The sequence below is a fragment of the Salvia hispanica genome, chromosome 3 (assembly GCF_029641045.1).
Source record: "Salvia hispanica isolate PSC_SH4W2 chromosome 3, Shi_PSC_v1, whole genome shotgun sequence".
Taxonomy (NCBI): domain Eukaryota; kingdom Viridiplantae; phylum Streptophyta; class Magnoliopsida; order Lamiales; family Lamiaceae; genus Salvia; species Salvia hispanica.
The window spans coordinates 42,526,660-42,539,481 of record NC_142694.1 but is presented as its reverse complement, the minus strand read 5'-3'; the positions used below and the strand labels follow the sequence as shown (position 1 = coordinate 42,539,481).

Sequence of the window (12,822 nt, the reverse complement as noted above, 5' to 3'; positions counted from 1 at the left end):
TAAAACATGTCGGCACAAAATAATGCTATCATAAGTTGTACTACTATGATCGTATATGGAGTACTTGGTATGAGATAAGATAAAATTAACTTTATCTAGGATTTAATTATTTACAAGGGTAAAATGGAATGGAGAATTATGAGACACTATAATATTAGCATTGTCTTTTTGTAGACAACTTGTTCTCAATTCTAACTTTTTAATTCATAATTTTACATTTTTATAATATTAAGAAAATGTAATTGTATTTCTCCTAAAAAACAGAAGATGTTTTATACTTTTATTTAGAGTGTGGGCCTGCATAAAAATTGACAGCTTATTGGGCCTCATTAACTTGAATAAAGCCTAGAATTAAAAAAGTTCCGTTTCTGTGAAGCCCATAGGCATTAAGATATGAGACAAGAAAGAAAAGATAAAGTCATAGGCTTTATATCTTGTGGAACTCAATTCAATAAAGTTCTAACAAATGTTGGTTCATATAAAATTTTGTATATTTCTCATATTCATATAATAATTAGGGCTGGCAAATCGTGCGGATTGGGTCGTTATCGGGTTGACCCGATAACGACCCAACCCAATAAGGCCAAACCCGAACCCAACCTGTTAAGGAAACCCCAAACCCGAACACGAACCCAACCCGCCACCTTCAAACCCGGACACGACCTGGACACGACCCGAACACGATAATGACACGAACCACTTTGGGTTGACCCGACACGATAAGAACACGATATCGACCTGGACACGATAAGAACACGATATCGACCTGAACACGATACCAACACGAACCACTTTGGGTTGACCTGACACGATAACAACACGACAACAACCTAAGCACGATAACAACACGATTACATATTGCTTCAAAAAATGATCAAGACTTTAAAAAGCCATATAGCATGAAGATGTTCCATTTTAAACAACAAAACTCCAACAAAATCCAAAAAAACCCAACAAAATACATAACTTTTGTTCCAAATACATAACTTTTGTTCCAAAACCCAACAAAAAAATTTGAAACAAGATAAAAGAACTAAAGAAGTAAAAATAACAAAACAAAAAAGAGTGAAAATACTAAAAACTAAATTAAATTTATTGAATCAAAATAAAAAGAATATAATAGTAAAATAAATTATATTATAAAATTATTTGTTGATTAGTTTTGCTAGTACATAATATCTGAATTAACGTTTTGTATCTATAAGTATAAACTTATTTTTCATAAATTTATTCAAATTATCCTTTTATTCTAAACACTAATTGATTTAGTTTTATTTTTCACTTGGATCTCTCACGTACATTGTATTATTTCATTTCTTTCGACTACTTTAATTTTTGTAATTTGAAATATAATTTGAAGCTTGTAATTTCAAATATTTTCTATATATTATAACACATGAAGAAATATGCAAAGTAGGGTCATTACATGGTCATTTAATATTATTATCCAAAATTACATGAATGAAGACATAATTATATATTTTGAATATATTAACTAATATACTTGAAGTGTCACACGCCTAGATGTTGATAGCAACAACCTTCTATCGTCGAACTAGCTCTTATGTATCATTTGATGCACTATAATATATAACAGATTATTAATCATAAATTAATTTTATAATATGGGTCTAAAATTTGTTGTGGTTTATCATAATATTTAAATATATCAATTTATATAGCAATCATATAATTAAAGGATATGTTACAACTTATATGCTGGGTTCCACATGTTATCATCATACCATCTCTATTATGATATTATTACGCACTATGAAAATAATTATAAAAGTAATATTAAAATAATACAGTAAATGAAATATTGAAAATATTGTGATTTATCATATAGTAATACTAATAATTTTTCATGATCTTATCAATTTTTGGAGCAAGTGCTATACATTTGAGTGTTGTATTACTATTATATGTGTTGAGTCCAACAATGTCTCATCATTGAATGACCCATATTATAATGTTAATAATTTTAGATATAATCAACCAATATGTATAATATTATTTTCAAAATTAAAAGTTAGAAATTAATGATAAAATATCAATGGTTTCAAAAATAATATGAGAGAATTTCCTAACAAAAGAGTGTTTTCCTAATTTATACTTTGTAAAAAAAAGCAATTTATTTATCTTTATATCATTGTGATAGTTTAAATAAAATGAATAAAAAATTATTCCATTATTATTCCATTAAAATACTATGGATGGTTATTCTCTCTAAAATTTTATCTTTTAATAAGGGTCTTGGTACATATTGTACAACAATACAAATGAAAAATGAAAAATTATAAATAAAGTCAAATTAGTCACAAAAATATGTAACTAATGATGCTATCTAATCAAAATAAATTAATATTATCCTTTTTAAAATTTGAAGGGCATTTTGTGTATACAATTTTTGCAAATTTATCTTTACTCAAAATAAAAATAATAATATTAATTTTTAATGGGTTACCCGACCCGACCCGCATCCAACCCGCATCCGACCCGATTTTTTCGTGTTCTTAGTGGGTCGACCCAATAATGACCCGCATCCAATAAGACTTGATCCAAACCCAATAATTTCGTGCGGATTCGTGTCGGATTATCGTGTCGTGTCAAAAATTGTCCGCCCTAATAATAATATTATGAAATCAAGTTTATTGAAAATAACTAAGCTTTCTAATTACTATATTCAAAGTAATCACATTTATTGTGTTTTTACAACCACGATCATACATTTACCCTGTCTCATACCATGAACGTGGTATATGTATTGGATTGGTTGATTCGAATTGGAATCGAAAATTACCGATCAGTTGTTAGTGAAATAAAGAATTCATTTTGGCCATACTATAGTTTTCTTTGATTGTTGAACATAGTAGGCATATATCATTCTGAGATCCATATCGGGATACTATTTTCAATTTACTTAACTTTTAGTTCGATTTATGTAAGGCCAAACTCCAAAAACTACAAATTTTGGTCCAATCCTGAATTTCAAAAATTTATCGATAAAAACTAGAAATTTTAACATTTTTCTCAATTTTTTTCCAGAGAATCTAATTTGAGTGATATTGCAGGCATCTGAAAAAATTCTACGAGAATTAGACCACATATCCAAGCTATCAATTTTCTCAACACATTTAGCAAATAACTCAACCACGTCATCAATTTAAAACTCGTGTATGCCAAATTAACAAGATACTACATATATAAAATCGAATATTTCATCATGGGATAGGAAAAATGCTAAAATTCACAGTTTTTAACATCTTATGGCTGATTTTTAAGTTGTGGGACGAATCAAAATTTAATCTAAATTTGTGGGTTTTGCAGCAATTTATTCTTAAATAATAACTTTAATTACAATTCTCAGATTTCCCTTTGGAAAATACAAATGTACAGTATACTTATATAGAAAGGAGCCATATGAAAAAGATAGATCATTGATCATGAAAGGATGTGAAACTCGTAACATTTAACACGGTATGAGTAGTTGAAATAAATAAAATGATGAATGAGAAATGGTCAACAAAAAAACGTGATAGTGATGGATCATTTATTCTTGTTGTTTGACTAGAAAGTGTCACTTGTTTATCCATTGACCCTGGGTCTACGCTGTAAGCCTTGCCGTTGCCGTAATTGAAGTATGTTAGGTTAATCGAATTCACTTAATTATACAGTAATTGAAGTGAATTATTAATTATAAAATGCAATTTCTAGTATTTTCGACAAATATGTGATGAGTGGCCACACCACTTATTACGTAAACAAGTAAACATTCTCCGGAAGGAAATTGATATTCTTAATATAGCTAAAATATTTTCACATATTTAAAGTAGGTTACTACATCATCCAATATTTTGTTGAAAACGATAGATGAGACAATTATGAAAATTGCAAACTTCTTGAAACTATAAATAACATGGAACTTTCAAGATAAGGTATATAGAGTTAGGCTAAAGATCATTTTTTTAAGAGTGAACTACAAAAATGGTCCCTGGACTATGGGTTTATCTCGCCCATAGTCCCTGGACTTTAAAAATATCGCCAGTAGTCCCTGGACTAAGGGTTTATCTCGAAATTGGTCCTTTTGGCTTTTTTTGGTACGAAAATACCCTTTGATATTATTTTGGGGGGTTTGGGCAATTTGGTCTTTTTACACTTTTAACATTTTAAATCTGATATTATTTTAGTTATGTACTAACTTTGATATTATTTCAAAATTATCATTCTTCTTTCATTTTGTTATCCTTCACTGAATTTTTTTTTATTTCAATATTAGATTTAATTTTATAAAATTAAATTTAATATTTAGATTTTTAAATATTAATAAATTTTTTAATGAAAACTATTAATTCATGGACACTATAAATATTGATTAAAACTATTAATTTTTGTTATTTAATATAATATTCAATTGAATTGAAGAAGTACAGAAAAATAATATTAATCATGATGGAAAAATAAGAGTTATTCTATTTAGCCTCCGTTCGGTTGTTATAATTGCTTGTGATTAAATATTATAAAGTTGACTAAAAATTTGATCCTACTTAAAATTTTATATAGGAGTATTTTTGTTGATATTTTCTAGTAAATTTTGATTGTTTTCAAATTAATAAACAAAAATTATATTAGTCTTACATTAGATGCATATTTATTTCAGAATAAATTGTGTTATATAATCTATTTATGATTAAAGATATTTAAATATTGATTAAAACTAAGGCGTTGTCATACCTTATTGATTACATAGTACTATACACTATCAAATATTGATTATAACTATTAATTTTTGCTATTTAATAATTTTTATAATTAAAAAAATTTATTGATATTTAAAAAATAAAATTTAAAATTTTGTAAAATTAAATCTAATATTGAAATTAAAAAAACAAATTCAGTGAAGGATAACAAAATGGAAGAAGAATGATAATTTTGAAATAATATCAAAGTTAGTACATAACTAAAATAATAGCAGATTTAAAATGTTAAAAGTGTAAAAAGACCAAATTGCCCAAACCCCCCAAAATAATATCAAAGGGTATTTTCGTACCAAAAAAAGCTAAAAGGACCAATTTCGAGATAAACCCTTAGTCCAGGGACTACTGGCGATATTTTTAAAGTCCAGGGACTATGGACGAGATAAACCCATAGTCCAGAGACCATTTGTGTAGTTCACTCTTTTTTTAAAGGTAGAAGTGATGCGCGCCAACGTCATGTTATTTTTATTTAGTTGGTTAATCATTATATGGATGTTGCGATTGCGAAATTTATTAGCCTATAGTCGTGTTAATGTTTTTTTTTTTTTTTATGGCCGTGTCGAGTTGTACAATAATGTTTATTCAATCAATAAAAATATAATTCATTTTTTTCTATAAAGCGTGAAGAAAAGGAAGTTGGGCATCCAAAACAATAATGTTTAATTATCTTACATTAGTTAGTTATACTTGTACATAGTACTCCCTCCGTGCTATCGTAATTAAGACAATTCTTTTCAAAGGAAAATTAAGAAACTTATATTTAGTTAATTATCTTACATTAGTTAGTTATACTTGTACATAGTACTCCCTCCGTGCTATCGTAATTAAGACAATTCTTTTCAAAGGAAAATTAAGAAACTTATATTTAGTTAATTAGGTGAGTGTTATATTGCTAACTCAATACCTAATTGCTAACTACATTTAAATAATAATCATTAGATATTCAAGTTAAGGGCCTAGATCATCAACCAAGAAATATCAATACGATCAACAAAAAACGCCAATAAAGTCATAGGATTAATTCCATAAAATATCAATAGGGGTATTAATGTCAATTAACTACATGTTTAGTTATAACTAACTTTTAAAAGAAATCCCAAAACTTTAAATTCATATAGCATATATCAAATTAAAGATAATTTTATAAGGATTCCAACGATATCATATATGCATATGTTCCGACGTCAAAATTTGAAAAAAAATTCGAAAATTTTTCAATTTTTTCGTAAAGCAGAAATATCAACATACTATATAAAATATGTCAATATAATACATGTAGAATGTCAATATAAGTAATGGGTTAACATTCTTAAAGCATCGTGTTGACATTCTCAAAGCATTGTGTTGATATTTCCGAAACACTATATTGACATTTTCATCTAAAACCCTAATTTGACGTTTTTTTCTATCTTTTTTTATTTTATTAATAAAAACGAAAATTACACGTGGCAAATTGTAGACCACACGTTTTCTAAAATCCTATAGCCTTAAATTAGTTGTAGTTAGCAATTAAATGATGAGTTAGCAATTGATCACTCCCCTAGTGAATTATATGTGGAAAATAAAATACTATTTCGTAGGTAAGTATAATTGAGTAAAGTGGAAGAGTAAGTAAAATTAAATAAGGTAGAAGCGATAAAAAAAATGTTAGTATATATTATTTTTTGTCATAAATGCGAATAATTCAACTACAATATATTTGTTAGAAAATGAATATGACTCAACTATAATGACACCGATGTAGTGATATATTAAAAGCAACTTATTTGTGAAAAACAGTTTTAGTCGACTTTGAGCATTGTATAAATTTAGTTTTGTTTGTCCTCGTGGTATCCATAATGGGGCGGACTATACGACGTCCTAAGCCCCGTCCTATGCATCGCCACATCAGCATTTTAGCCTCCGCTCATTCCGCCAGCAATAGGGCGGACTATAGTCCGCCCTAAGCCCCGCCCTATGCATTTTATTTATTAATTGAATATTTAAACACTAGAAAAATTCATTAATCCTATTTTTTATGTTTGCAAATATATCAATTAGCAAGAATAAAAATATAAAAACACCACAAATTAAAGGCATATGCTATTGTCAGTATTTATTTTTATTTTTTTTATAATTTATATTTGCAAATATGGAAATCGTTGGAATTCATTATTGAATTTAGAGAGAAATTGAGATGGGAGAGAGAGTGGGGTGAAAGGTGTGAAATGAAGTAAAAAAAATTGGTGATATATATAGAAGAAAATACAAAAAAAAAAAATGAAAAACGTGTGCATAGTCTGGACTATCGTCCTTATTCCCTGCAATAGGGCGGACGATGCATAGGGCGCGGACTAAGGATTGGACTTAGGGTGGGGTGCTGCAGTGGCGGACTATGCGGTGAACGATGCATCATCCGTCGTATAGTCCGCCTCATTATGGATGGCCTGAATATGTATTGTTCTAAGATTATGAAGCCATTTTTCAAATACTTTTATTATTCTTTTCCGTAGTTACTCATCTTTTAAAAAATAGACATCATTTTTAGAATCTCGCTTACAAAGCAACGCCTTAACTAAATCGAGACAAATGAAACAGTAATTTAATTTTGAGTGAACTACAAAAATAGTCCCTGAACTATGCATTTATCTCGCCAATGAACCCTGGACTTTAAAAATATCCTCAGACAACCCTGGACTAAGCGTTTATCTCGAAAATGGTCCCTTTTCACTGTTTCGTGACAAAAATACCCTTTTGGGGGGTTTTGGGAGGTTTGGGCAATTTGGTCTTTTTATATTTTAAATCTAATATTATTTTTGTGGTGTACTAAATATGATATTATTTCAAAATATCATTCTTCTTTCCTTTTGTCATCCTTCACTTTGTTTCTTTATTTCAATATTAGATTTACTTTTATAAAATTAATTTTTAAAATTTAATTATTAAATATCAATAAATTATTTTAATTATTAAAATTACTATTAAATAACAAATTAATAGTTTTAATCAATATTTGATAGTGTCTAATATTTAATCAATAAGGTACAACGCCGCCTTAGTTTTAATCAATAATTAATAGTTTTAACCATAAATAGATCATATACATGATTTATTCTGAAATAAATATGCATCTAATGTATAAGAGAATTTGACTAAAAATATTATGAAGTTGACTAAAAATTTGATACTACTAAAAATTTGATATAGGAGAATTTTTGTTGAAATTTTCTAGTTAATTTTGATTGCTTTCAAATTAATAAACGAAAATTATATTAGTCTTACATTAGATGCATGTTTATTCGGAATAAATCGTGTTTGTGATCTATTTATGATTAAAACTAAGGTGTCGTCGTACCTTATTGATTAAATATTAGACGCTATCAAATATTGATTAAAACTATTAATCTGTTATTTAATAGTAATTTTAATAATTAAAATTTTTTATTGATATTTAAGAATCGAAATTTAAAATTTAATTTTATAAAATTAAATATAATATTGAAATAAAGAAACAAAGTGAAGGATGGCAAAATGGAAGAAAAAGATAATTTTGAAATAATATGAGATTTAGTACATAACTGAAATAATATCAGATTTAAAATGTAAAAAGACCAAATTGCCCAAACCCCCTAAAAGGGTATTTTCGTCACGAAACAGTGAAAAAAGACCATTTTCGAGATAAACGCTTAGTCCAGGGTTGTCTGGGGATATTTTTAAAGTGCAGGGTTCACTGGCGAGATAAACGCATAGTCCATGGACTATTTATATAGTTCACTCTTTAATTTTTTGTCATGGATAAGTCCTTTTGTTTGGTTTGACCATAGTTATTCAGAACGTTCACAACGTTGTTTTTAGTTGAACCTGACTAATTCTGCTAGTTTGGATTTACAAGGCCAAAAGTCTATCAATTGGGGTGGTAGAGATATATCCTTTTATTAAAGCAACATATCAGAAAGTTAAATTCAAAAATAAACATCTGAAATTAGAATGATAATGATGATATATGTAACTCACCCAATCTGCATTGCTTGTCAGCTTTAGATTTAAGTCACCATAATTAAATAATTTGATTTTTCATGGGAATCCACAAACGCAAATGATCATATCATGACTTTAATTTTAAGTAGAAAATACTAATCCATACATACACAAACAACTCGAAATATTACAATCCAAGACACCTCCAAAATTCAGCCACACCAAACTTCTTTAATCATATTTCCCTCTTCTTTTTTTCGTAGTAATTCCTCGTTTGATTTTTGGCAGACTTTCAAACTTACTTTTTACACTACGCTCTACTCATTGGGCATTCACACTCTGCCCAACCTCCTATTTTCTGAATTTTTCTTTTTCTTTTTACTCCTAAATTTACATGAAGAAGATCCTAATAAAATCTCATCTTCATCATCATAGCTCTGGAAAATATGACGTCATGCTGAAATCATCGCTTTCTGCGTTCCCGCTGCGGTTCAAATGCTGCACCGCTTTTGCTCCTCGAATGAATTTCTCAGCGGGAATAATCGCGAATAATCTGAAATTAATTGAATAATGAATGATTAGCAGCTTGAATTTGAACACTTTAATCCGATTATGTATACAAAAATTGAAGTTACCTTGTGAAGAAGAATTGAGTGATTTTTTGCAATGGAGAATAGCGCCTTGGATTCCGTCGTTCTGTTCCAGCAACGAATCGTCTCTGCGGCGGATCGACGGCGGCGCAACGCCTACCGTCGCCGCGGACGACGCCGAACGGCTCTTTCCTAAATTCCGCGCCACGATCTTAAAGCTTCCGATCCGGCTGCCTTCTGAAAACTTCCGCGGAGACAAGTTAACCGCCGCGGTCACCGGAGAAGACGACGGAGTGACGGAATCCGTCGATTTCACCTTACTCGAAGCCTTGGCGTAGAAAGGCTTAATCAATTTCAAATACCTAGGTACGGATCTCTCCGTCGACCCGGCGTCGGAAGCGGTCTCGTAATCGAAGCTCTTCTCTCTCATCATTTTGCTCCTCAAGCTGTTGTCTCTGGTGAGAACCGGAGCCTCCGCCGCGACTCTGCAATTGGCGGAGAAACGGTTGCTCCGGTCGAGTTTCGACGATTTCGAGAGCTGGTTCGCCGGATCCGCCTTCGTCTCGCCGCATTTCGACGATTTCCTGAAACCTAGCATGAAGACCTTAAACTTCGGAGCTGATCGGAGGATCGTCACCGGAGACAACGGCTTTGAATTCGAGGAATCGTCGTTTTTAGTTAGGAGAACGTCTCTCGGAGATTCAATGAACTGGAAATCCTTCTTCGAATCTCCGTCGCGTTCCTCCGCCGCACCACCGCGCTCCGGCGACTTGAAGTCCAAGTCGAAGAACGAGTCCTCGTCGGAGTCATCGTCGTCGGTGACGTACGCCGCATTGCGCACGTCATCCCCCTCGGAGCTCACGTCAGCTCTGGCGGCAGCAGTTCTCCAGAATTTGAGAAGAGCAAGCGCTTCCATCTAAAGTGTAAAAGAGAGAAAATCTGAAATTTTAGAGAGAGAATATGGAAGTTAGAGAGAGGAATAGGGTTGAATTATGGATTGGGAAGGAGAAGGAAGCTAAATATAGAGGAGGAATAGGTAGCGTCATGTTTGGAGAGAGATAAAAAGCGGTACCACGTAAGGCAGGAGAAAAGTGAAAAAGGGAGAGGAAAGAGGATAATGCCAAACAGAGTGCAGAGGAGTAGAACTGTTTAAGCAGGACTGAAATAACTGGTGCACCGGTCAGAGCTTGACCATGACTAGGGCTCAGGCTTTAGGTAGTTTGGACTATTTGGTGTTGATGGTCCGTTGAGTACCAACTAAGCCAAATATAATTTCTCATTTTGGGCACAAATTTAACAAATTAAAGTGGTGAGAGTAAGGAATAAAGTGAGAGATGAAGAGATAGTAAAAATGTAAAATATGAGAAAATAATAATGTTATTGACAAAAAAGAAATGATCCAACTACTTTGCAACAATCTAAAAACGAATACAACTCAACTATCTTGGGACGAAAGGGAATATAGTATTTTTTTATCGTGGATAAATCACAACTTAATTGGTAAGACAATAATTGTTGAAATATTACGTTTGCATCTTTAGCAAGGGGATATATATTGACCGAAACACGGTGTCTTCAATTGCAGACTCTCTAGTGCGATCAGATACTTTTGTTTTCGGATGTTGAATTCGTCAATTTATCTTCTCAAAGAACCCATAACATGGATGGACAATCTAGAACTCTCAACAAGAAACTTTGGATTCCCTATTCTTTATTAACATGTGGTCTATAAAAGCATTCGTAACTTGATTAAATTCCAAGAATTCGAAAAGGACTATTTTTTTTAGATAGTTGGAGTTTGGGCAGGAGGGTGGTATCCAAACTTTCTCTTCACATTAGATCATATGATTGACTAGTTGAACAAAATTAGAGGGTCAATTGAAACAATATAACATTAAGGGATGGGAACTCTGAAATGTCAGTCTCCGTTATGTTTTTTGTTGTGTTCGCGTGGTTAAGGAAGTGATTCTCCCATTCTTCTCTCAGAGCATCCGCAATGGTATATAGGCCAGCAATAGGCTAGCCATTCTCTCCCCTGCCACGTCAGCAACACTAAAAAATCCACCTGCCACATCAGATTTAGGCTAGCCATAGGCCAGCCGCAATAAAAATAATTCAAAATATACTACATTTACGGAATTAAAATTACAATTAAAATACGGAATTAAATTTACGAGACATATACGGGAAAATTCATTAATTTTATTTAAATAAAAAAAAGTACATTAACTAAAAATCATAAAAATAACATAATAAAAAAAATTCGGGCTTCCACACACGAGCCACCTTGAATCTGTTATAGTTTGCCGCTAGCCGAACGGGGGCTAGTTGTTGTTGTCCATCGCTAGATGTTGCTCTTGTACAGAAATTTAGAGATAGAGAAAATCGCGTTTATATAGTTTTTCAAAAATTAAAAAAAAGAATTATTTTTTTTTAAAAGAATTAAAAAATATTAAAAAAAAAGAATTAAAAAAAAAACAAAAATCGGCGCTAGCCGATCGGCCAGCGTCGAGCGATCGGCCAGCCCACGCCGAAGCGCTCGCCGATTTCGCTCTCGCCGACTGCAATGGTTCGGCTAGCCGATCGGCCAGCGCGACGAATCGGCTAGCCGGTCGCTAGCCGACCATTGCGGATGCTCTCATGTGGTTGGTGTTCCCTCTCATTTTACTCATGTTGTTGTTCTACTATTTGATCTTGCGTTTTGTGGCTTCAATTGGTTGTGAGACGAAGCCTCATGTTTTTGCTCTCCCCTTTCCGTTCGTTAGTGCTTTATTGTGTTGCCGCGTTTATTCTTTGTTTGTGTAGTACAAGTAATAAATTTCTACTACTCCATAATATAGTAATTAATTTCAATATAGATTTAGGTAGGGGTGTGATAATACCCATACCATATTCCATCACGGGTAACCCATCAATCTTACAAAACATCAAATTATTCTTCATCACGGGTTTTCAATCAATCCAAACAAGTCCCATATAAACTGCACCAATCAAAGCGAATTTACCCGAAATTTTTGCCATGATTCGTTCAAAGTGAAGATTCTTTCACTTCGAATATAAACAAACATCAAAATCTATTGCATCTCAGTAATTTCTGAATGACAAAATCCATTCATTAGTTTAGGAAAACGATAGCTCAATCCAAATGAGCTGACGATGACAAAAAGGAATGATAATAAACTTCCAAAAAGAAAGTAGAAAAAATTAATTAAAAATAAAAAAATAATGAAAAAGTGGATATTTATTTTGTGAGAATGAGCTTTCGCCTTTCAGCCTTTGCTTTTAGGCGTAAAAAAAACTGAGCGGGTCAGACATAGGGCACCGGGTCGCCACGCCTACGGGTCAGACTCCGACTCGTTTTTGAAAGGTTTGACCTCACACATTCAACGGCCATGATTTCCTAATCTCTCATTATAAAAGTTTTATTTTTATTAAAGAGTAAATAAAAGTGCTTTACCAAAAATTAAAGGTGCAAACAACGTGGGAAACAAAAGGGAAAAAGAAATAAAGTCAAAAGA

General features: G+C 31.7%; 1 protein-coding gene across 1 annotated transcript; it reads right to left on the bottom strand.

The window, feature by feature from the left end:
* Positions 1 to 8,825: 8,825 nt before the first annotated feature.
* LOC125212554 (membrane-associated kinase regulator 5-like) lies at positions 8,826 to 10,301 on the bottom strand. Its single transcript, XM_048112762.2, has 2 exons — positions 9,350 to 10,301; positions 8,826 to 9,267 (listed from the first exon to the last, which is right to left on the bottom strand). The coding sequence occupies exons 1-2, from the start codon at positions 10,218 to 10,220 to the stop codon at positions 9,206 to 9,208; spliced, it is 933 nt and encodes a 310-aa protein (XP_047968719.1). The 5' UTR covers positions 10,221 to 10,301; the 3' UTR covers positions 8,826 to 9,205.
* Positions 10,302 to 12,822: the final 2,521 nt, after the last annotated feature.